This window comes from Schistocerca nitens, chromosome 8, assembly GCF_023898315.1.
Source record: "Schistocerca nitens isolate TAMUIC-IGC-003100 chromosome 8, iqSchNite1.1, whole genome shotgun sequence".
NCBI classification, from domain to species: Eukaryota; Metazoa; Arthropoda; class Insecta; order Orthoptera; family Acrididae; genus Schistocerca; species Schistocerca nitens.
Genome location: NC_064621.1, coordinates 595,831,017 through 595,857,820, shown reverse-complemented (window position 1 = coordinate 595,857,820; position 26,804 = coordinate 595,831,017). Strand labels below are relative to the sequence as shown.

The 26,804-nt window shown below is 39.4% G+C and overlaps 1 protein-coding gene across 1 annotated transcript in view; it reads right to left on the bottom strand.

The window, feature by feature from the left end:
• Window positions 1-26,804, bottom strand: part of LOC126198520 (myotubularin-related protein 6) — a 454,460-nt gene that overhangs the window by 103,549 nt on the left and 324,107 nt on the right. The window contains exons 5-7 of the mRNA XM_049934906.1: window positions 15,794-15,919; window positions 11,801-11,935; window positions 8,886-9,018 (exon numbers count right to left, since the gene is read on the bottom strand). Coding sequence (XP_049790863.1) covers window positions 8,886-9,018; window positions 11,801-11,935; window positions 15,794-15,919 — 394 coding nt within the window. The remainder of the gene's footprint in view (window positions 1-8,885; window positions 9,019-11,800; window positions 11,936-15,793; window positions 15,920-26,804) is intronic.

Here is a 26,804-nt window from a genome sequence, read left to right as displayed (position 1 = left end):
TGGTTTGGAGTCTGAAGGACGCTGGGAAAGGTAGTGTTCAATAGTGGGCATGAGGGATATTGGAGTGTAGGGAAGTGGCATCAACAGAGACGAGTAGAGGTCTAGGAGGTAAACGGATGGGGATGGTGGAGAGTTGGTGAAGAAATTGGTTGGTATCTTTGACATTGAAGGCCAGATTAAGGGCAACTGGAGGTGCTGGTCAATGGGAGCCGAAATCCTTGCAATGAGGGCAGAATAACCAGCCACAATACAGCGTTCAGGATTTTTGAGTTTGTGGATTTTGGGGAGCATGCAGAAGATGGGTGTGCAGGGTGTCATAGGGGTGAGGAGAAAAACTGTTTCTGGGGAGAGGTTGTAGGAAGGGCCTAAAGCTTTAAGCACAGACTACAGGTTGCGTTGTACTTTTGGAATGGGATCACTCTGGCAGAGTTTATAGGTGGAAAAGTCAGATAATTGGCAGAGGCCTTCTGCCAGGTCACTGTGATTCGTAACAACAGAGGTGGAACCTTCGTTGCAGGCAGGATGATTAGGTCAGGATTTGTTCTGAGGTTGTGTACGGCTATTCTTTCTTCTGCTGGAAGATTTGTGTTCTGAGGAAGGAATGAGGTTGAGTTACACAGGGTGCATGAGAAATTACTAATACTGGAAACAAGAATACAAAAAGAAATTTGTTAAGAGACTGAGTGAGAAGAGACTGTGTCATGAAGGATGCACTGCAAAGAATGGTGACACAGATGAGGATCAGAGGAGGAAGAACAATAACAGCTAATTGATGTCATCAGGACAAATACATTACACATAGTTACAAAAATTATGGTGGAAAAGTGGGAGGACTAGAAAATACTGAACTTGCAATAGTAAAGCTAGCTGATCAGGGGGAAAAAAAAAAAAAAAAAAAAAAAAAAAAAAAAAAAAAAAAAAAAAAAAAAAAAAAAGGATGATGATGACCACCACCACTCCATATCTTATGTAGTATGACGCTACCACATTGGATGTGAACTGTTGTCTGCACTGTTACCCATCCATGAGCTTCAAACTGTATTATCATACTCATTCATTCACATGTCTCATTCTCAATCTCACACATAATTTAGATATTTGTCCTTCATTCAGCAAGCTGTTCAATAATTTATTTCTAAGCTCTTTTGCCAATAGCTCAGCATGATAAGACATGCATTTATTATTAGTATCAGCATTTTGCATTCCATTTGTAGTGTTTCGAAAATTTCCGTGCAAATTCTAGAATCACTCGGCCTTCCACTGTCTTGAACATATGATATATTAGATGTGAGTGGGAGAAAGGAACCCTATCTACTACGCATCTCCTGTCTGTGTGTGAAGGTTTGAAGTTTGTCGTACGATGACGGTAGACACAGTGGTCTAACAGCACCAACAAGTACCTGTCGGTCGGTCAGGCCATGGAAGTCATAATGAAAGTGCACAGCCAAATCAAGGAACTTCCGTGGTATTCTGTGCTGTTTTGTAACTGTGACTATTGTTAGTGACGAAAGAACAATTGAGTGGAAAAAGATTTTTAGTAACTTTTAACTTGGACTTGCTAGAGGCAAGACAGGTGTAGGATTTCTGTATAATAGAGTCGTGGTTAGCAAGCCAACTCTGTTGTAAATTTAACTGTGTTTCTAACGTTTGGACATGCGAGTAGACTTACTCAACAGTATTTATTCATCTGGAGAGTGAGATTTGTAAAAGTTTGGTGTTTAAATATACGTTGTTATGTGAAGTAAAAGAAACTGTGTACATCTACTTATTTTTATAAGTACAAAGAGTCTTGAGAAATTCCTGTTCCCAGCAATACACTGCGGAGAAGAAGAGAAAGGGAGTTTGCAGCAGCAGGCTAACCACCTAGGAAAGTCAGCTGAACATCTCAAGTCAGTCTTATCATTAAAGAAGTTTAAGTTTGCACACATACTTCACCACTTCAAGTTGTAAAAAAGTTGTTGTTGTTGTGGTCTTCAGTCCTGAGACTGGTTTGATGCAGCTCTCCATGCTACTCTATCCTGTGCAAGCTTCTTCATCTCCCAGTACCTGCTGCAACCTACATTCTTCTGAATCTGCTTAGTGTATTCATCTCTTGGTCTCCCTCTATGATTTTTACCCTCCACGCTGCCCTCCAATGCTAAATTTGTGATCCCTTGATGTCTCAAAACATGTCCTACCAACCGATCCCTTCTTCTTGTCAAGTTGTGCCACAAACTCCTCTTCTCCACAATTCTATTCAATACCTCCTCATTAGTTATGTGATCATACCATCTAATCTTCAGCATTCTTCTGTAGCACGACATTTCGAAAGCTTCTATTCTCTTCTTGTCCAAACTATTTATCGTCCATGTTTCACTTCCATACATGGCTACACTCCATACAAAAGTTACACATTTTAAAACCATTAACTTCGTATTACACGAAACACTACAATCTGAGCTGTCATCTGCTATGTCAATTGAAGTATCTCTTCAATATATCCTCTCTTCCCATTATCCACCAGGCCTCAATCTCCGCTAATTTCAAGTTGCCGCCACTCGCACCTCACCTGTCATTCAACAACATCTTTGCCTCTGCACTTCTGCCTCGACTGACATCTCTGCCCAAACTCTTTGTCTTTAAACATGTCTGCTTGTGTCTGTATATGTGTGGATGGATATGTGTGTGTGTGTGTGCGCGCGCGAGTGTATACCCGTCCTTTTTTCCCCCTAAGGTAAGTCTTTCCGCTCCCGGGATTGGAATGACTCCTTACCCTCTCCCTTAAAACCCACATCCTTTCGTCTTTCCCTCTCCTTCCCTCTTTCCTGATGAGGCATCATTTTGTTGCGAAAGCTTGAATTTTGTGTGTATGTTTGTGTTTGTTTTGTGTCTATTGACGTGCCAGCGCTTTTGTTTGGTAAGTCACATCATCTTTGTATATATATATATATATATATATATATATATATATATATATATATATATATATATATATATATATATATATATATATATAAAAACAAAGATGATGTGACTTACCAAATGAAAGTGCTGGCAGGTCGACAGACACACAAACGAACACAAACATACACACAAAATTCAAAATTCAAGCTTTCGCAACAAACTGTTGCCTCATCAGGAAAGAGGGAAGGAGAGGGAAAGACGAAAGGATGTGGGTTTTAAGGGAGAAGGTAAGGAGTCATTCCAATCCCGGGAGCGGAAAGACTTACCTTACACGAGGGCAGTTCAATAAGTAATGCAACACATTTTTTTTCTGAAACAGGGGTTGTTTTATTCAGCATTGAAATACACCAGGTTATTCCCCAATCTTTTAGCTACACAACACTATTTTTCAACGTAATCTCCATTCAATGCTACGGCCTTACGCCACCTTGAAATGAGGGCCTGTATGCCTGCACGGTACCATTCCACTGGTCGATGTCGGAGCCAACGTCGTACTGCATCAATAACTTCTTCATCATCCGCGTAGTGCCTCCCACGGATTGCGTCCTTCATTGGGCCAAACATATGGAAATCCGACGGTGCGAGATCGGGGCTGTAGGGTGCATGAGGAAGAACAGTCCACTGAAGTTTTGTGAGCTCCTCTCGGGTGCGAAGACTTGTGTGAGGTCTTGCATTGTCATGAAGAAGGAGAAGTTTGTTCAGATTTTTGTGTCTACGAACACGCTGAAGTCGTTTCTTCAATTTCTGAAGAGTAGCACAATACACTTCAGAGTTGATCGTTTGACCATGGGGAAGGACATCGAACAGAATAACCCCTTCAGCGTCCCAGAAGACTGTAACCATGACTTTACCGGCTGAGGGTATGGCTTTAAACTTTTTCTTGGTAGGGGAGTGGGTGTGGCGCCACTCCATTGATTGCCGTTTTGTTTCAGGTTCGAAGTGATGAACCCATGTTTCATCGCCTGTAACAATCTTTGACAAGAAATTGTCACCCTCAGCCACATGACGAGCAAGCAATTCCGCACAGATGGTTCTCCTTTGTTCTTTATGGTGTTCGGTTAAACAACGAGGGACCCAGCGGGAACAAACCTTTGAATATCCCAACTGGTGAACAATTGTGACAGCACTACCAACAGAGATGTCAAGTTGAGCACCGAGTTGTTTGATGGTGATCCGTCGATCGTCTCGAACGAGTGTGTTCGCATGCTCCGCCATTGCAGGAGTCACAGCTGTGCACGGCCGGCCCGCACGCGGGAGATCAGACAGTCTTGCTTGACCTTGCGGCGATGATGACACACGCTTTGCCCAACGACTCACCGTGCTTTTGTCCACTGCCAGATCACCGTAGACATTCTGCAAGTGCCTATGAATATCTGAGATGCCCTGGTTTTCCGCCAAAAGAATCTCGATCACTGCCCGTTGTTTGCAACGCACATCCGTTACAGCCGCCATTTTAACAGCTCTGTACAGCGCTGCCACCTGTCGGAAGTCAATGAAACTATACGAGACAAAGTGGGAATGTTTGAAAATACTCCACAAGAAATTTCCGGTTTTTTCAACCAAAATTGGCCGAGAAAAAAATGTGTTGCATTACTTATTGAACTGCCCTCGTATATATATAATAGAGGGAAACATTCCACATGGGAAAACGGTCCCTTCCCTACATCCTAGGTCTTCGTGGCAAACGAATCTGCTCCAGTCCGGAATCCCTGAACCATTACACCAACAACCTGACAACAGCTTTCGCATCCCGCAACTACCCTCCCGACCTGGTACAGAAGCAAATAACCAGAGCCACCTCCTCATCCCCTCAAACCCAAAATCCCCCACAGAAGAACCACAAAAGTGCCCCACTTGTGACAGGACACTTTCTGGGACTGGACCAGACTCTGAATGTGGCTCTCCAGCAGGGATACGACTACCTCAAATCCTGCCCTGAAATGAGATCCATCCTTCATGAAATCCTCCCCACTCCACCAAGAGTGTCTTTCCGCCGTCCACCTAACCTTCGTAACCTCTTAGTTCATCCCTATGAAATCCCCAAACCACCTTCCCTACCCTCTGGCTCCTACCCTTGTAACCGCCCCCGGTGTAAAACCTGTCCCATGCACCCTCCCACCACCACCTACTCCAGTCCTGTAACCCGGAAGGTGTACACGATCAAAGGCAGAGCCACATGTGAAAGCACCCACGTGATTTACCAACTGACCTGCCTACACTGTGATGCATTCTATGTGGGAATGACCAGCAACAAACTGTCCATTCGCATGAATGGACACAGGCAGACAGTGTTTGTTGGTAATGAGGATCACCCTGTGGCTAAACATGCCTTGGTGCACGGCCAGCACATCTTGGCACAGTGTTACACCGTCCGGGTTATCTGGATACTTCCCACCAACACCAACCTATCCAAACTCCGGAGATGGGAACTTGCCCTTCAATATATCCTCTCGTCCCGTTATCCACCAGGCCTCAATCTCCGCTAATTTCAAGTTGCTGCCACTCATACCTCACCTGTCATTCAACAACATCTTTGCCTCTGCACTTCCGCCTCGACTGACATCTCTGCCCAAACTCTTTGCCTTTGAATATGTCTGCTTGTGTCTGTATATGTGTGGATGGATATGTGTGTGTGTGCGCGCACGAGTGTATACTTGTCCTTTTTTCCCCTTAAGGTAAGTCTTTCCGCTCCCGGGATTGGAATGACTCCTTACCCTCTCCCTTAAAACCCACACCCTTTGTCTTTCCCTCTCCTTCCCCTCTTTCCTGATGAGGCAACAGTTTGTTGCGAAAGCTTGAATTTTGTGTGTATGTTTGTGTGTCTGTCGACCTGCCAGCACTTTCATTTGGTAAGTCACATCATCTTTGTGTGTGATGTGACTTACCAAATAAAAGTGCTGGCAGGTCGACAGACACACAAACGAACACAAACATACACACAAAATTCAAGCTTTCGCAACAAACTGTTGCCTCATCAGGAAAGGGAAACATTCCACGTGGGAAAAATATATCTACAAACAAAGATGATGTGACTTACCAAAAGGTAAGTCTTTCCGCTCCCGGGATTGGAATGACTCCTTACCCCCTCGCTTAAAACCCACATCCTTTCGTCTTTCCCTCTCCTTCCCTCTTTCCTGATGAGGCAACAGTTTGTTGCGAAAGCTTGAATTTTTTGTGTATGTTTGTGTTTGTTTGTGTGTCTATCGACGTGCCAGCGCTTTCGTTTGGTAAGTCACATCATCTCTGTATATATATGGGAGCGATATCAGACTTTGTCTGTCTATTCCAGCTGGAAATTATCAGTTTCTGTGTACTATCTACGCGCAATTACTCACATTTTTGTCACATGTTGGCAGAATCTTAGATATCTCCATGGCAGATTCTTTCAAAGATTCTTATAGCATTATTTAGCTAATCTAGGGCAATTACAGCCTTTCTTCTTCTTCTTCTTCTTCTTCTTCACTGTTTATGTTAATAGCACCCGAGTCTGGTAACATCTATTAACACTATGTCATCCGGTGACACCACAGTGGTGTCATGCGTGAAATAGCTGTGGTCAGCGACAACGCAGTAGTGTTGTGAGCATAGTATTGCGCAGTGGGCGGTGACAGCACTTTAGCATCTTTTGCATTCTGTTGGAGGTTTGTTTTGGTAACAATAAGTCACAAACGTCAACGAGTTTTTTGTTTTTGTAAGAACTTGTGCCCTTCCATCATGGCAGATGAAAGAGACGATACAATTATTTACTATGAATGCACGGACATCTTGTCTGACATTCCGGACGACTTAGCTGATTAACAAGAAGACACTGGATATAAAAAAAAAATGAAAGTGAAGCAGAATCGTCAGAAGATAGTGAAATACATCCAAGAAGAATTCGGTGAACGCTACAGTTGCCAACTTATTCGGATGAATCAGACAAAGAAGACAGTGCACAGTGGTCAGGCTTTGATTTACCAAGGACCAATAATAAATTTGAAGGACTCCGGGTCTAAATATATTTCCCAAAGATACACAGAGTGTCGAGGATATCGTAGAATTATATATTGGGAATGATCTATTGGAATATATTAGCGGTAAAACCAACAAGTACTACAGTCAAAATTGCAACACAAGGAAGCTGAATAAAAAAATGCCAATTTTGTCGATGTTATGGACCCGAACGTAGAAAATCGTTGGGTTTGCTATCCTTATGGGAACTGCAAAAAAAGCAAGGACCGATGATTATTGGTCAACGAATCAGTTAATAGACACAACGATATTTCGCAAAACGATGTCCCGCAACAGATTCAGACAAATATCATCATTTTTACATTTTTCCGACAATTAAAATAAACCAAATAATGTCAACGAGCTTTTCAAAGTGTAATTTGTAATTGTTTATTTTTCCAAAAAGTTTAAAGAAACTTTTAATCTACGTCAAAACATCTCAAATGATGGAGGAATGACACCATGATGTGGACAGTTAAATTTTAAAGTTTACAATGTGTCGAAAATTACGAAATATGGCACACTTATTCGGATGCTGTGTGATTTGAGTATGGGATACATTTCCTCATTCAAGATATAGTCCAGTGCTGGACATCCTTTAGCAAAAACAGTGATGGATCCATTGACACCTTCTTATGGAAAGTGGCATCACCTCTACATGGACAATTATTGTAACAGTGTAGAACTTGCAGAGAAATTACTTGAAAAGAAAATTCGAGTTTGTGGAACGATACAACAAAATAAGAGGATTTCCGGAAAATTTAAAGTGCGCAAAGTCAATGTGTCTGAAGCTTGTCATCAAAGGAAAGGTGAAGTACTCTCACAGGTATGGAGAGCTTTGAAAACTAAAATGGTACGAATGATCTCTACAATACATAATGCCACTTTGACTGACACTCCAAGAAAACATAGAAAAACCAATTACACAATAAAAAAAACCTGAAACTGTACTGGACTGCAATAAATACATGAAAGGAGTGAATCGGGCAGACTAATATTTGAGTTATTATCCTATATACAGAAAAACTATAAAATGGTCAAAAAAGATTTGCATGTATCTCTGTAACTGCACATTATTTAATGCATTCCGTACATGTCAATATTTCAATACAGAACACAAGAGTCTCCGATTTCACGATTTTGTATTGAAAGTGTTTGATTAGTGGAGAAAAGACATGCACCTGCTTCTGAGCAAAACTTGGAGTTTGCCACTACATCATGTACGTCTCGTCATGATCCGGTTGACAGACTTTCCTGTCACATAAAGCAACACCACCTCATACCTATTTCTGAAACGAATAAACGAAAACGAAGAAACTGCCATGTATGTTCCAAAAACAAAAAAAGAACAACAAATTTAATGTGCAAGTCTTGTGGAGTTGCATTACATCTTGGAGACTGTTTTGCTGCATATCAAATGAAAGAGAAATACTAAGTACCAAAGACAATGCAAATAAATAAGTATATGAAACAAACAAATTTTGTATTTATTTACGTATGCATATCTTCGAAAGTTCATGAAAGTAGGGGAACGGTGTTAAGAACTTATGAGAACTAACGATGAGATTAGTGAAACTTAACAATTTATATCTCCCAATAATGTCAAGAACAGCTGGCGACAAGGCAAGTAATCTGAATTAGCGCTGCCAGCGCCAAGCGCATACATTTGTACAAGACATGCAGATGACAAAGTCTTAACGTATTAGCATATTTGCAATTGTCTCACTGTTTAGCATTAATTACTCCTAGAGTACTGCACACTGTAATGGTGGCTGGGCTAATACGAATGGTTTCTATATTGGCAGAATTCTTGTTATTATCACTAAAATATAAAACTCTATTAGTGAGTTATCACTGTATGTCTGCAAAGGAAGAGCCACTATATTTATAATGCAGAACCTTACATAATATCATTATATAAGAAATATTACTCATTAAGATAGCAAACTCACTTTCAATTAGTTTCACCAGACTACTCCTCATAACATGTATATTGTCAATTCCAAAGAAATGGAATTTGATATTCTCATAGTTGTTTTCATTTTCATACCCTTTTCCTGCAGCTCGGTTAGCCATAGCATTAATCTGCAATTATTAAGATACAAATGAATAAAGCTCCAACAATAGACACACATTTTCGATGTAAATAGTTACAATTATCCCAAATGGTACAACAACATCTGTAAATGTGGGGCTACATGCAATGACACAGAAATATCTTTCTTTTCTTTAAGGCTTTCCAACTTCCATGCAGTGTGCAACTTTGACATAGAGCAGGAGATATAGAAAAAAATACACTAAGAACCTGACTAGCTACATGCAGTGCTTTAATTGGAACATTTAATATAAGGAAGCATGGTTATGGAACTACACAGCATATCACATTATAATGTTGTTGATCTGTATAAGGCATATTTGTTGGTACAAAAAAATCATCCACTTTCATGATATGCAAGTCTGTTTTAATGCATGCACTAATAGCATAATACAACAAGGAACACATGATGTTTTCTACAATTTACTTCAGAAAATTTTGCAATCCTGGCAAGCAGTTTAATAATCAAGGTAACTTTGTTTTGAAATGGATACTTATTAAGTATGTACCTCAATTCTGTTGATTTACCCTATTATGGAATATTACTATTGAGCAAGGCAACATAAAGACTGCCTATTAGAATAATCATTTTATTTTATTTTATTTATTCCAGTGCATTATTTATTACGATATGAAGTACCAGAATCACCAGTTGTTGCTTCATTATTTACACTAACCACGATTATTTTTTTAAAAAATCAAACCCATGACACCTGCTATGTCATTACACAAATAGTGATCTCAAAACTCATACTTGTGAATTTATCTCCTAGTTTCAGATTGACTGTCATACTTCAGAAGGTGAAAAAATGGAAACAGTTTTGAAATAAATATATTGTTACAAATAATTTCTCGTTCGCTTTCCTCATGACTTCATTCCAACAGCTTGAAAATACACATCTGATAAGATAATGATGCTTCAATCAAGAGGTTGGTAAAATCTAAGAAAATTATGGCTATACACCAAATAAAACTAGACACTGCTCATTAACAGCATTACTTATGATGCACGCAACACAAAACAAAGATTCATCTTCACAATATTAAACAAATTATAATGTTAAGTGTCAAACCTTTTACATCTGACACACATTGGTTCCATATTTGTCATCCTATCTGTATCGACAATAATTTTCTTTCTTTTATTTCTTACACTGAAATCCCAGTTATTTATGTCAAAGTACCCTTGGAATGTATATCTACTGCAGTTTCTCAATACATTTTTCACTTCACTTTCTTTTTTGAGCTTAAAAAAATTGAATACTTCTTGCTCAATGATGGGCAACTCAGTGGCTAGTTTTCATCCCTTTCAGAGGTAAAAAAAACATGATACAGGGCAGGGAGAACAATTGAAAAGGTTTCTTTTGGTAGCATCTGCCAGAAACAGTGCACAATTAAGACATTCGAAGACATTTTCACCATTGGACAAGAGAAGAGAAATAACACAACAGAGCCTAAATACAGTTACTTTAAATCATAACAATTTTATGATGCAGGTGTGAAAATACATGTTGTACAGAGTAATCAATATGATAGGACAGTGGGTGTGGGTAAACAGAAGAACATTATGCAGCTGTATGTTTGCAATAAAAGAGATGGCAGAATCAGGGGAGACACGAGCTGTTTAAGTTCAAAGCCAAATCACTGCAGTAGTTGAATGCTTTGGATCAAAGCCATAATTTTATGCTATCAGTTATATCAGATTCTGTGAGTAGGCACGGAGGATGACACTATTACAGATAGAATATGATAATTTACTTTCCTGTACATATAAAATCTAGCTTCATAGAAGTAAATAAATCTGAGAATATGGGGTTAGAAAATCTGATTTCCCCAAATAAGCATGTTTGAGATCCATTGAAGCTTTTGTGCAGTATCACAAAAAATGAGTATGGCCCTTTTATCTAAATGGAAAGTATCATCATTGGAGTAACACATTCTGACATACATCAACAATGGCTAAATCCACCATGTAATACCATTCCAGAGGCTACATCTACCAACAAGATTGCCTCCGTTCATACATTCCACACGAGCACTGCACTCATTTTATTGCAGTTCCAAAATCTCCAGGAAATTCTGAATGCTATACTAAACTCAAACATACCATACATAAATCAATAGTTCCCACAGTATCAGGATTACCTTAATTTCTGAAGGCAAATTAACATTTATCCCCTTTCCCCTGTTGTGGACACCACTCCTCAGCGTATCTAGCTCAAGAATCCAGTTCTATAAGATTTTCACGTTTCCTCTGCTTAGTCTCACAATTTAACCTATGCACCGTCTGCTCATTCTCTTACAGTACCCCTCTACCCTTCCCATTTCTTTTGACTTAAAGTGAATTTGTACTGCAACACTTAGCATGCTGTATCTATGCACATTGAGAGATGCTGCAAGATATCAGCTTTGTCACAGATAGGAATATAATGTATCATTTCCATGCCCTTACTAAGCAATGTACATATCAGTGAGGTTCAGCCATCATTCTTAATTCAAAGATCATTGGAATACTAGATGATATATTATTCCGATAAAGATGAAAACAAAATGCCAAACTTTTACAGATCAAGTTTTGGAGGACGTCATTCCACATTTCATCAAGTTGGAAAGCATCAGAACACAGGGCAAAAGACACATAAGAGTGTGGATCCAAACTGCAGAAGAGGGAGAAGTGCATCACGATTCTGGCGCCGGCTATCATGCCGGCTGCAGCTACTTTACCCCGCACGGTCCGCATAGTCCCAACTTGATGCACGGAATGGAGCTCACCCTGGGCCTCGTGTCCACAACACACATGTAAGACGAGTTGGGATTTGTTCTCAGAATGGAGTTGAGCAATTGTTCATCCTCGAGACAGCGTGCACTGAAGCCTGAAAGCGGTTGACTGCATCGACAAATGGCAGCCTGAAACAAATCCAATGGGAGTGAAATGACAATTACTTCAGTACAAATGTTATTACTAACATAGTCTTAATTTTTGATACATTAATATACAAACTTTTCTAATTCCAGTCAGTAGCAGTTTCAAGCATATACGAAGATAACTTAACAGCATCAAACTTTCTTTCGCCTTATCAGATCAAACAATAGTGATACTACTCACAATTATGTAGAGAAATAGTACAGTTGTCCATTATCACAACTACAAGCAAACATAGTAACGTACGAAGAGGTGCAAATGTTACTCATCAAACTAGACAAAGACTAGTCAAAGTCTTAGGCATCAGACACCAGAGTGAAGTTAATAGCATGAATTGTACAGAACAGACAGCAACAAAGAAAGAATACACAGGAGGTACAAAATGTGTGGCCCATAAAAATTTAGTTATTCTGTTATAGATCACTGAAAAAACACATTGTACTGATGGGGACATATTTAAATTTTAAAAATGGAAAATATGTCAAAAATTACATCTCTCTTCTCTTCTTGGAAGCTAAATGCAGTATACTCCCAATAATTAGGGGTAATGTTGAGGACATGTTGCACGAATAATTGAGATATTTTCAAATATATATTCTTTTAATGATTTCTTGAAGCCTTCAGCTGTCATTCTCTTTATTTCCTATACGAGTGTACAATTTTGGCATTAGACCATTTTCAAGTATTTTATGGATGATTTTTTAGTAACAGATTATGTTGTATACATCGTCTCTCCTACGACATCATGTTATGCTCATAAATTAATTCGAGGTGTTCAAGCTGTTTTAGGATCATGTTAATTTCCTTTGTTTGAAGGTTTATCCAAGTTCTGTGCACATGTACTGTAGGCATGGCTATTTCTCCAAATAGTCTGTGATGTTGGTCTACTTCCGAGAGGAACTACATTTTTTCACACACCATTTCAAATTTTTCTTGCAGTAATAACTTCCTTGCGCTGAAATACCCCCTGGCCCATAAAATCGAGAAGGATATTAATACTGTGCAATTTGGTACAATGACTGTCAAGGTCACTGTCTTCATCACCACTTTCACATTCATTATCCTCTTCCGTTTTGTTGTGAAGTAGCTGCCAATTTCAGTGTCACTCATGTACCAGAAGCCGTTCTCACGTGTGTTAATCTTCAGCCACCCATTCAAGGTTTTTTTTTCTTCATTCAACATATTTAAAACCATATAAACCCATTGCCAGATTCATTATTTGTGCAGCTGTTTTTTCTTCATCAATGAAACCTTAAAAATCACTTTATTCTATGATCGAACTAGTTTATATGGCTTGACTTCCTGTTAGGCATCAGAAGTCCTGTGTATGGCACCTAGTATTGTTAACTTCTTCCAGAACATCACTAAATCATTCTCACTAACTACCATTCTCAGTGGACTGATGCAGTTATGCCTTGGTCCATTGGCTGTATAGTGGCAGTAATGTGAGGATGTAAAAACTTAGTTAGCATCATCATGTATGAGAATCCTCTCATTTGGACATGAAGGGACATTTTCAAGCAATAAAACAGTCTTCTGTGGTAGTCCTTTCCTCTTGTAGAAACCACCAAACTTGTGGTACAAAATGTGTGTGGAGTATGTTTTCAAAATTTCACTATGCATCTAAGCTCCTTTTTGGTTGTAAAAATGCAATGGAAGATCCTTAGCTTTCATATCCTTGAATGCTCGGGATTTTCTTTATTTTCCAATCACCAGAACACTAGTTTCACTTTGTGGTTCCCAGAAGGATTAGCAGTGCACAAAATTGTAATGCGTTCGTTAGACAACAAGGAGCATGAACTCTCTTAAAAGCAAGATCCTGGTTGATAGACATTTTTAATAAAGACCACTTTCATCTGCATTATAAATTTCGTTTGGTGTAAAAGTCTCTTCTTCCACAAATTTCTGTAACTCTCCCACATGGAATCCAGCTGCTGCAACATTTGAACTAAGCCGCTCTCCTCACACCGTACGTTCACGAATCCTGTGACATCATTTGAATTTGGTGAGCCATACAGATGAGGCATTAAATTCTCTCTCTAACCTTAGTGCTACATGAAAAAATTAAGGTTTTTCAGCACACATCATACCTGAAACAATGACACCTTCTGCTCATTTTCAGCTAAACCACTGCAAAAGAACAGCATCTAATTCACCAAATGTGGATCTCTTAATGCTTTTTCATGCAGATGCTCCAGAACTAGAACCAAATTTCCTGATAAAATTCTTTGTTTTTTGCTTACTCTTTGTAATGTCCCAAACAGTCTGCATTCTAGTACCATAAGCAGCATTTAGTTTTGCAGCAGTTTCTCCCTTCTAAAATCTTTCAATTAATTCTAATTCTTATTTTAATGACAACAAATGTTTCTTTCATTTCTCTGAGATCTCTTTTACAAATTTCTCTTAACTTGTTTTGTTGATGAACAGCAATTACCATAAAAAAACAGAGTTTGTTTCAGATTTACATGGAACAGGCTGCCTGATAACAATGGAAATGGAAATATGTTGTCATGCGGCAGTTGTTTGAACAATGGAAAAGCACTTATTGTCATGCAGTGGGTTGTTTACTGCTGTTTGATAAAGATAAATATTGCCATGCATGGACACATATTGTACCTAAAACACACAGTTTCATGGGTACTCTTATTTAATGTGTGCATTAGCACAGCAAAATATATTATGAAGATATGGTAATACACACAAATATATGACGCAATATGGCTGCTCAGCATTCTTCAAATACTCTCAGCTCTCCTGACAATGCCAGTACAGTTTTTCTTGTCTGATAGCTACAATGAGCAGCTGTTGAAACATGGAGGTTGCTGTCTATACGAGAGATCTAAACTCGCAGACAGTGACTATTTGAGGTCTTGCCCCACTCTCTGACACTGCTGGAGTTGAGCTGACTCTTGGTATTGTTTACACAACACATATTACTTGCAAAAGCTCTAAGAGTGGAAATATCTTACATGAATAACATGCTGTAGATACTTATTTTCCTCTTTTCCTACGTCATACACAAAGATGTGTATGTCCATTTACAACTCGTATGTCCATTTACAACTCCTGCCCCCCACTGGCAAAAAGCTACATAATTAAAGAAATAGCAACATGTGAGAGCACTATATGTTTCACTAGTTGATACACTCACTGTGTTGCATTTTACATATATTATCCCCCTCCCCTCCCCCCGCTCCTCGTCGTCCTCATCTATTTATACCCCACTAAATACTAATTATTTGAGATCCTATTTTATTACTCCCCCCCCCCCCCAAACAAAATCATCTTTTCTACTTTCATAACTATGTTTGCTTCTTACTCTATCCCTTCATTCTATCCTTTTCCAGCCCCAATTTCTTACAGACATTTTCTTCCACCTTTGTCTCTCTTCTTTATCGTATCTGATGGGTTCTGAGTAATTCAACCTCTCCTAAATGTTCTTACCAACCTCCATGAAAGAGGTAATTTGCTAGAATCATCATCATTATGTGCTCTCTGAGGCCTCCCTTTCATCATTGTCCTCCCTTCCTCTCAGATCCTGGGGTCTGCGTTATCTGCCCTTCCTTTCACACCATCTTTCTTTCCTGAATAAGGAACTACCAGTTTCTAAAGCTGGGATAGTTTTTATTGCACTTTCTCACTTTTCTAACAGTAGTATTTCATGTCCTAATGGAAATACTGGCAAACCATAATGTCTCCTTGTAATTTTCTAATTACATTCTCAGTGTTGTAAAATTCTGAAAACCACGTTCACCTTATCAAAAAGCTAACAACCCACACATACAAAAATAAATATTTATTATCATTTTAAATGTTCATCTTAAGGAGTACTATGTTATTACCTTGTTATGGTGAAGATATGTGAGCACTGGGAGCCGACCTTTGCTCCTGAACTTGGAGCTGCCAATTAGCATTGAAGTAGACGCTGATGCTGGCACATACAGAGATCGTGGATAGGTATCACACACCTATAACATATGGACACAGTTTCAACAGCACAAAAAAAAATCACAATATGTTTCACAGTTTGAAAATTTTTTGTTAGGTTATATACAATGTTTGTTTCATAAACCTTTACTCAGAAGCCAAGGTTGTGAAACATGCCAAAAGAACATAAATACATGATAAAGCTCCAAAAATAATATAGAATAAGTTGTTGTTTTATCCAGGTGGAATAAATCAAATCAAAATTTTAAACTTATCAGAGAAACGACATGTACCACCTGAGCTGTTACTAAAGTTATTTATTTATGGTTGTGATTTCGGTTATGTTGCCACTCTCAAGTAACAACATAGGAGTTTAATAAATAAACAAAATAAATGAAAAAGCAGTTCTGTTTTACAGATACAATCTGTTCTCAAAATTTTTGTAAGGGATAAATCAGTTTTTAAAAAGAATAACAACTTTCTGCAACACCATGAACTGTGTAAAATCATATTCATTGTTGTTGACATAGCACTTGTTGCCAACAATATATTTGTACATTCCACATCTTATACATGACTAAAGGCAAAAAGAGGTGCTGTCTATAGTAAATAAAAAAAATCTTTGGACAAAAGAGAAGTGGCTGCATGAATATCAGAGCTCAGGCGGCATGCCAGTACTTAGCAAAGAAGGGATCCAAACATAGAAGGAATGTATAGCAGGGCTACACAAAGGAGATGAAGCACATGAAAAGTATATGAGTCTTTCAGTGTTGTGTCAAATTCTTCTCACAGTATCATATCTCCAATGTTGAAACAAAGCACACAATGCAGAAAAAATTGAAATCCTTGGGAGAATATAACATAAAAAAATTCATCCATTTCATAATTACATGAGACAGGCAAAATTTCCTAATATTTCAAGAAGAATTTAATAATTCCAATTCCATAGAAGACATGCTGACAGGTTTAAATATTCACTGAACAGTTTAACAAGTCACAGTTGCAAAATATGGAGATGAATTAGTTGAAGAGTGGAAAGACTGGTAGAGGTCAACCCCTCTGAAGATCAGTTTGCATCACAGATAAGTGTAGGAAAAACAGGAGGCAATACTGAATACTTAAAAGGCAGACCTATGTTTACAGCAGTTATAAGAGTCAAAGGATATGAAAGAGAAGTAGTAGTTGGCAAGAGATTTGAACAGAACGAATAGTGTCTTCAAAGGAGGTTATGAGATGAATACCAACAAAAGTAGAACAAAGGTAATGGAATGTAGTTGCACTGCATCAGAATATGTTGAAAGAATTTGATTAGGGCATGAGACACTAAAAGCATCAGGTGAGTTAAAAAAAAGTGAAGCACTCAGAAAGGGGAGGAAACAAAATGAAACTTCAAGTGTTGAGAATGTATGTGATGTTATTCCAATTATCACAAAATCAATTCAAATTGACAAAGCTTATGGCAGTATAATCTCACTTATTAGTACGATGTTGCAACCCCTCTGGCCTGGATGCGTACACTGATTCATTTAAGAATGGCGCTACAAAGCTGTTGTATCCTCTCCTGTGGCAAACTGACCGACAACTGTTGTAACTGGTTGTTGGTATCCTGGATACTTGTGCTGGGATGGAGTTGAAAACTGAACAGGTCCCACACACATTCTACCAGGGATAGATCTGTGGATCTTGCTGACCAAGGCAGTACCACAACAATACACAGACAGTCCACTGAGACATGCACCATGTGTGGATGAGCAACATCCAGTTGAAAAATGGCGCTACTGTATTTTAACAAGAGAGGATACTCATAAAGATGCAGAATGTCCATGATATACCATTGCGTCATCAGAGTTCCCTTGATCAATACCAGCTGTGACCTGAAGTCATCCCCGATGGCTTCCCTTACCATGACACCAGGAGTAATACTGCTGCGCCTCTCCAAAACATTGGAAGAAAAGGACCCTCCCCCCAAATCGACACCAAACTCACTCATAATGATTGCCAGGTAGTGCAGAACTGCAATTCATCACTGAGCACAATTAAATGCAATTCATCAGCAGTCCACACTTCCCAGTCATGGCACCACTCTAAACGCAGTCGTTTATGTTAATGGAGGCCTACGTGAAGGTAATTCCCTAGCCTGGCTGTTGCTAGACTCAGAGCAACGATACAGAATGATAAAGTACTGCAGAGAATCCACTGCTCATTGTCAGAGGAGAGGCATCACGAATATGGAGGGTTTACAAAGTGCTTGGTGCACAATACACTGATCCTCCCTTGTGGTGCTCAGATTTGGTCGACCTCAACCCCAATAATCCTCCCTTGTGGTGCTCAGATTTGGTCGACCTCAACCCCAATAATGTATGTGCCTGCACTCACATTCCTGTGCAGTCCAATATTGGCTCACTGTCACATCTAAATGCCAACAAATGTGGAAATTGGACGATTTGACCAGCCAGCCACATGGAGACCCACAATGAGATCCCTTTCATTCTTAGTCATCTGTTGATGATGCTGTCTCCCTCGAGTATGCAGCATCTCTGTGGGCTTAACAGTAATCAACATCTGATGCTTTTTGTGCCACTTATACAGGGTGGAGAAAAATTGTATCACAAAATTTTAACCCTGGATAGCTGATGCCAGTGGGAACCAAATTACTAGTGTTGTGTAGGTTGACAACACAGCATTTCTAAACTACAGAAACTTGGTATCACGCACTCCGATCAGCCGTGGGATTGCCCTGTTCCCATTTGTCAGTTGACGGGCAGCGCTATGGTCATTGGTTCACACATACAAATGTCCCTTGCTCCGTCACTGCCCCAACGTGATATGCACGTGTCAAATAGGTCATGCTGTTTGTCCCCACCTCACATCAAAGGCATTCACACGTACACTTCTCTTCGGAGCGCGCACACACGTCACCTGTGATTTAGTCATACAGTAAGCATGGTGGCACAGTATTGTCTTGAAGAGCAATGAGGTATGGTTTTTGTTTATGGACTAGCCAACAGTAATACGCATGAAGCTCGACAGTTGTATGGGGAATGGTACCCAGCAAGACACCAACCATGAACCGCAAACGTTTACAGTAATCCACTGGCAACTTGGCGAAACAGGTTCATTAGTGGCGTATCATGGTGATGCTGGAAGACCTTGTACAATGGGATGTTGCATTTGAAGAGAGAGTTCTTGAACGCTTCGAAGAAACACCTATGACAAGTACTCAAGTGGCTGGACACAACATGGGAGTCACTTATCAGTTAGACTGGGAGGTTTTGAGGGATGACAGCTAGCATCCATTTAGTTTCCAATCTGTCAAAGAACTAAATCCTGTGGCGGACTACAAACACAGGCTAGGGTTTTGCCGGTGATTTCTGCGATGTGATGCACGAGATCCCGACTTCCCCGCCATTCTGTTGTTTACCAATGATTGCACCTTCCATTGGGATGGCCTCTGCAACACTAAACATTCTTTACTGGGCAAGGGGAAATCCTCACGTCACTTACATCCACAGAAACCAGGAACGATTTTCGCTAAACATTTGCACAGGTATTGTGGGTGACCAGCCAATTGGGCCGGTCCGTCTACCTCCTCGACTTACCAGAGCAAATTACCTTCACTTTTTGCAAAAACTCTACCTGGCCTGCTGGAAAATGTTGCCCTGGACATAGGGCTATGCATGTGGTTGCAGCATGATGGGGTGACCGCACATAACACCGATATTTTAATGAACACTTCGACAACCATGTAATTGGCAGAGGTGCTCACAAGACCTGGCCCTCTCAATCACCAGACCTCTTGCCACCGAGCTTTTTCCTACGGGGATTCTTCAAGGTTCTAGTTCACCCACCCGGGTGCGAACCACCTAGAAATGAAGATGAATTAATGGGTCGTATTCAATATGCCGCCAATCACATCAGGGCAATGGCAGAAATCTTAGATAGAGTTTGGCAAAACATTGTTCGACATTACCAAGCTTGTGTCATGTCAGAGGGTCACCAGTTCGAGCACCTGCTTTATGTAAACAATGTCCTAGCTACAAATAAGGCCCTTTTCAGGGCCAACACAATTTGTAAAAGACTGTATGCAACGGGTTTGTTACCAGTATGTCTTATCATGAAACTTCAATGGATGTGTCGGGACCCCAGCGGATTCGCCTCCAGGTCCCCAGAGTGGAAGGCTGGCACACTACCACCGAGAGTGTGGGCCACCTCGGACACATCACAATCTCCAGCAGGCAAAGCATTCATGGTCATGCATTGCCGAGAGCATCCGGCAACTGGGCAACCCCACGGCCAATCACAAAGCGTGGCGCCAAGTTTCCATAGTTCAAAAATTGTGCGTTGTTGACCTACACAACATTCTTAAGTTCGGTTCCGACTGGCATTAGCTATCCAGGGTTAAAATTTCATGACAATTTTTCTCCAACCTGTGTATCCCATGAGACCATATCAACACTAAACACAAACAACAATAAAGCATTTTGACTTCTAATTATTTACATGCCCGTCAATGGTGTGTGTATGTACAAAGATATGTTGACATCTGACCATGTCATCTGGCTGCTTCCCCTTTTTTTTGTCAGGTAGTGTATTTAGACAAAAAAGTAACTAACATAACTGAAGTAAAAATGTTATAAAATGCACAACAAAAACAGCAAGAAAAGTGTCTAAAAAGACCTCTAACATCAAATATAGACAATTATATGACAGTTCGGACAAGAATAGGATAGAAGATTTTGAAATGTGATGCTACTGAAGAATGCTGAAGTTGAGACGAGGGTATCACATAAATTATGAAGAGGTACTGAATCATATATGGGAGAAAAATTATGGCACGACTTGACTAAAGGAAGGGATACTAAGATAAACGAGCTCAGACAATTTGTGAACATGCTCATATGGCTTGAGAACTTTGTGATTGCTTTAAACAAAAATGGTAACTATATGTGAATTTGTGTTTAGCAAACCTTCAATAAATAACAGCGGCCTTGCCATTGCAATTTGACCCAATTATGCTAGGAGTAAGTGATTAAACAGTTTATGAAAGTGAACAGACTAAACACTGGCTGTTGTAACAGAGTACAATAGTAAGAGTTATAGGAAAAAACAAGTTATGCCTAGCAGCTTTGTTTTTTCTCAATAGTGTGTAAAATCTGTCGGGAATCAATTTTAATGAAAAAGTTAAATATACTGAACCAAGGATTAAAATTAAATGTAACACCAAAACTAGGAAAAAAACCCAATCGCAAATAACAAAATCACATTACACATATCACAATAGATCTAACAACAAAGATTCCACAGCTAGTGTCATGATGATTAAATTTCTTCTGGGTATTGTAACACATCAATGTATAAAATGCTTTAATTATAAACTTACACCAACATTTCAACTGTATTACAGTGGCCTTTCTCAACAAAAGGCTGGTTTTGGTAAGGTGACTATTTACTGCATGTGAATGGTATGAATGGTATCAATATACGTCTTATTTTTGATACTTTATTGGCCCCAGAATATAATAGGCTAGTAATGAAAGAAGGGGGAAGGGTAGGAAAGAAGCTATTGGTATGCTAACTGGATTGTCAGTGATTGACGGCAATCTGCAAATAAGCACATGGCTTTTGGCGGGCACGTTTTCTTCCTGGTGTGTGCGGAAATACATTTATAGTTTCCCTGTAGCTGTTTGCTTAGGCTGTCCTGTCCTTGCCCAGTGAGGCTTCTGCCCCACGAACACTTGTGGCCCTTTAGACTTGGATAGCTGGCAGCCAGGATGCCAAAAGTTTGTAGCCATCATCTCTATTGATGTTGTCAGGCTGCTTAATGATTTCAATTGCTTCTCAATTTTTATTTGCTGCGTCCATGACTTTCACCAGCACACGGGCTTCCTGGAACAAGATAGGCTGGCCACTGTCATGGTGGTGTTCCACTATCACCGATTTATTATGCTGTATTAATTGCACATAGCATTCATGTTCTGTTACTTGTGACCTAACTGGTCTCTCTTATGCAGATAACTCTGCACTCAAAACATAGTTCATATACTCCCGTAGTATTTAGTTTGTTGACTGCATCCTTGGTGGAACCTATAATGCTGTGGATCCTGTAGCTGCTGTGGAAAATCAGTCTGAAACCTCGACAGTGGCGGATGTTGCCTAGCCTTTTACTGATGGTCAGTGCAGATGGCTGTGGTCGCCATTCTTATAATGCTGTTGTCATAATTATTGGCGCTGAACATGTGGTGCAGCTCCCTTGATTCTTCCCTGATATTGCTAGGGTCATTTATCTGGTAGGCGTGTGCAGAACTAAATACTTACCAGCGGGGTGATGGTTGCTCTCCGCTTGCAGGTACTGATTTGTGTTGGCTGGCTTCCTGTACACTGTGAGTCTCAGTGACCATCCACAGTTCTATATACTTCCACGTCCAGAAGCGACTGTTGTGTTAGATTTCACTGGTGAACTCTGTATTCTTATGCAGGCTCTTTAAAGGCTGAAGTAAACTTCCCATCTCTGCCTCCCTGTGTGGCCAGATACATACCCTAGCCAGCAACAAGGGCTTAACGGTGCAAAAGCTAGGGGTGTTTGCTCAAAAGCTTCCATGAAGATGTCCACAGCAAGAAAAGTATGAGAAATTAGATGCAGTGCCAATGGGCTGCCCTGCTCTCCTCAGTCAATGCGGACATCTTCATGGAGTGTTTTGAGTAAACCACCCTAGATTCTGCACTGTTACGCCCCCATTGCTGGCTAGGGTATGCAGACATCACATTTGTTTTATGGCCAAATGGAAAGGAGGAGTTGGGAAGCTCCCCTCAGCATTTAAACACGCTGTACAAGGTTATACAGTTCACCCACGAAACCGAAAACAATGGCATATTGTAATTTTTGGTCATGGAAATATACAGAACTATGGATGGTACACTGGGACACAAAGTCTACAGGAAGCAAACCAGCACAAATCAGTACCTGCAGCAGAGAGCTGTATTCAATTCTGCACACGCTGACTGCCCATGCCTACCAGGTAAGTGACACAAACAAACATCAAGCAAGAATTGAGGGAGCTACACTACATGTTCTGCACAAACAGTTATGAAAAAAATATTATAAGAAAGACTACCAAGGCCAACCAAAATAAAATAAAAGAAGAGGGCAAGGAAGAGAAGCTTCTGCAAGTGCACTTACCATGTGTAAAGTGCATTAATGAACAGCAAAGCGAGTCCTCTGCCGACGAGGTTTCAAACCGATTTTCCGCAGCAGCTACAAGCTCCACAATGTGATAGTTTCCACCAGGAACGCAGTCAACATGTGCGATTAACAGAGCTCCACCAGGACTGTGGACACGCTACCTTGCTTCAGGAAGCTCATATGCTGTTGAGATACTCATGGGCACGGTAACGAAAAATTCAAGAGGCAAACTGAAATCATTAAGTAGCCTGACGGCATCAACAGAGAGGATGGCTGCAAACTTCTGGCATCCTGGCTGCCAACTATTCCAGTCCAACAGGCCGTAAGCGGTCGCAGGACGGAAGCCTCACTCGGTAAGGATGTGATAGCCTAAACAAACAGCTACAGGGAAACTATCAGTGTATTTCCACGCACACTAGAATGAAAACATGTCCATCAGAATGTGTGCACTGATTTGCTGACTGTCACGTAAAATTGTTGGAATTATACAAAAACACATGAAATGCAATGAAATTATAATATGTAGGTCAAATAACAGTCAATAAAATAATAAGAGACATTAATACAAAGTACAAAATGCCAAATGCAGTTCGGATAAAAGCAGATAAAGGAAATACACATAATTATGCAAGAGGCAATCTATGAGAAAAGAGTGTTTTCAATGAAAGTAAAATTACACAAACAGACAAATTCAATAACAAATTAAATGCATTATTAAAAATACAATTACAAAGTGCTAATCTTTTTACTGATAAATGAGTAAAAATTGAAGGTTTTTATCATTTCACAATGTCAGTCTTCACATAGTGTATCAGCATGAGAGACAATTCTCCCTCATTTTTCAGGATAACAAACATGGATTCTAAACATAAATTTAATATTTTTCAGAAAGAGTCAACAGATATAGTAACTCACAACTCATTATATCACTAGAAATTATACTTTCATGCTATGTTCTACAAAATATACCTATTAAAACAAGTTCAGAGCAAATGTGTACCTACGCCTGAGCAATGGTGTGGAAACTCATGTTAGTTTTGTGGTGAATCAGGAACAGTTTATAGCTTTGATGACAGATGGACTTAGTACATTGCTACTAGTCAATAACCATTTTTTCTGGCATTCTTCAAACTGATACTGAATAAGTCTGTCTGGTGGAACACAATGTGACTTTTGTTTGCGATTTTTTTATTTGTTACTATTATTATTATTATTATTATTATTATTATTACTAATAATAATAATATGAGGGAGCAGCCGTCCTCCTCCACCCTCACTTGGTATATCCTTTCTTTGGAGTATGTACGGTGATAAATCTTAATCACCAGAAACAATACAAAGGTGATGACAATGAATATTAATTTACACTCATCAGAGAAGAAACAAAGAACATAAAACTGTCATTCACTATGAAGTCATACATTGGAATAGTGTAAAACAAAACTGCACACTTTTTTAAATACACTAAAGTTGGGACTATTTTCAGTGACAATAATAATTTAAAACAGGACATCTGATGTAATATTATGAAAGCTATGCCGCATTCCAGCTCCAGGGTATATAAAGTAGTTTGCAAGACTTGTTCGAAGAGCTAATACATCAGATGAGAGTGAGCATTTCTTTGGTTGGTTGTATAGGGATTCACCCTTGTTCATGAGACAAAAGTAAAAGCTACCCATATCTCATGCATTCACTATCAGATCTGAAAAACTTTTAAAACTAACCAAAAGTGATACCTCAGCATTTGCAATCTCTCTGCAAGAGACAAGATGTGGAATATTCGACATTGAAAAGCATTTTAAAATCCTGAATAAAATAAAATGGCAGGTAAAGTGGTGAATATTTTGGAGGAAACTGATATTCATAATCAGATGAAGCAGATGTACTGTTGAACAAAAAGTATTAATTAGCAAAAGGTTTTAAGATAAATTTACTATATTTTCAAAGAGCAAGATACTGCAGAGTAATGCTAAGGTTGTAACTTCAGCACTGGACATCACATATGTGGACCCATTTACATACCCTTTCAAGAATTTAAACTATAAGAAAAAGAGAACAGTATGCCTTACACAATGCCCTATGTCACAGTATTATACAAAACACTACATCATTGTTTTAACAAGTTATGTTTTATGTTATTAAATTAGATAAGCCTCATGTATTTTATGTGCATATTATGCAGGTACGTTTGGTGCCGAGACATGATGATTATATACAAAAAATGGAATCTTGCTGCATACAGAATGTATCTGAAGAGTAGTAGCAGCCTACACCAAAAGTGCTGTAGAATGGGGTAAAAAGGGACACTGGGGTGATCGGGTGCAAAATTCAATAAGATTACTTTTGTGTGTGAAATGTGTGATAATAACATATTTTATAATAACTATTTAGTGGTTGATTTGACTCGGTGATATTGCTGCTGTTGCCATTTCTCACTCCCCCCCCCCCCCCCCCAATTAGCCGCCTAATAGTCTAATTTCTTGGGAAGCAAGAAACTTTTGTTGCAACAAAAGGTAAATATTAATTTTAATCCCTTGTATTTTTTCTTTTAAAGTATCATAGGATATTTAATTTCTGCATTGTTTCATTCATTATATCATCAAAATTTATTTTAATAAATTGAAAACCATGTTTAAGGTAAATTTTTGTTATTTGTTGGGGTGAAAAGGGACATTTATCTTATACTCGTTAGTATAAAACCAATTCTAATTTCAAGTAGCATTTATAGGTTATTTGGACTACACAGGGGAGAAAATGACTGGACTGTAGTGGACTTTAGTGAATGTCATGCTACTTCATCTGGAAAAGTCTGTCAAAACTGGTTCATCGGTATGGTGACAAGACGTAATAAATGAGAAACACAGTGAAGTATCATTTGTTAAATTCACTGAAACCAAAATCAACTCAGGATCAAATTTTATACAGCCCGAGATAAAAGAGCATTGCCTAATCAAGAGACACTGGGTTGTATGACGTCTACTACATCCACAGGTCCTTCAAAGAAGTCTAATGATGCTCAGTACTTATTTCATCTTTCCTCAATTTTAGAACTGTGCCAACTATCGACAGCCACATCATCAATAGCCATTCATTCTTCAAGCTGCCTTCTTTGACTTTAACGTATCTGGTAGCTGTGATGCTTACTTTTACACACTTCCTGTTATTCTGTTCCGAGTTATATGTACTAAAAGTGTACTTCAATCATAAAACGGGGCTGCATTCTACTTTCCACTGGGTGTAGTGAACAAATATCCACTGTTGTGTAATTTTTTTTCTATTGATTTTGTTATTTCGTCATTTCGTGGCCCTTCTCTTTGTGAGCCATCAACAGAAACAGTTAAGAACAATGGATATAACAGGTATGACACAACCATGTTCCTCTGTGTAACTGCAGCCACAAAATTATCTTGTCTTGCCATCAAACACACAAGTGTCTCGTGAGGTAAGTCCAACATGGCAGCAATGCCACCCCGTGCTGCCAACTCTGAATGTCACTTTCTCCAGTAACTACAGATCTACAATCGCTTCGCCATTAGGACTGCACCAATCAAATATTAACATTATTCACTCCCGACATCCCAACCAGCAACTGATTTGACTTTCACGCACGAACCACACTGTTCAATCGAGTGCTCAGACTATTCGCAGTTGTTTTTCCAAAAGGCTACGGCCATTGCACCCGCACTGGTCATTGCCCCTTCCGTGCATGCTGCACATCGTGCAGCATCCGGACAACGCCCCTCCCA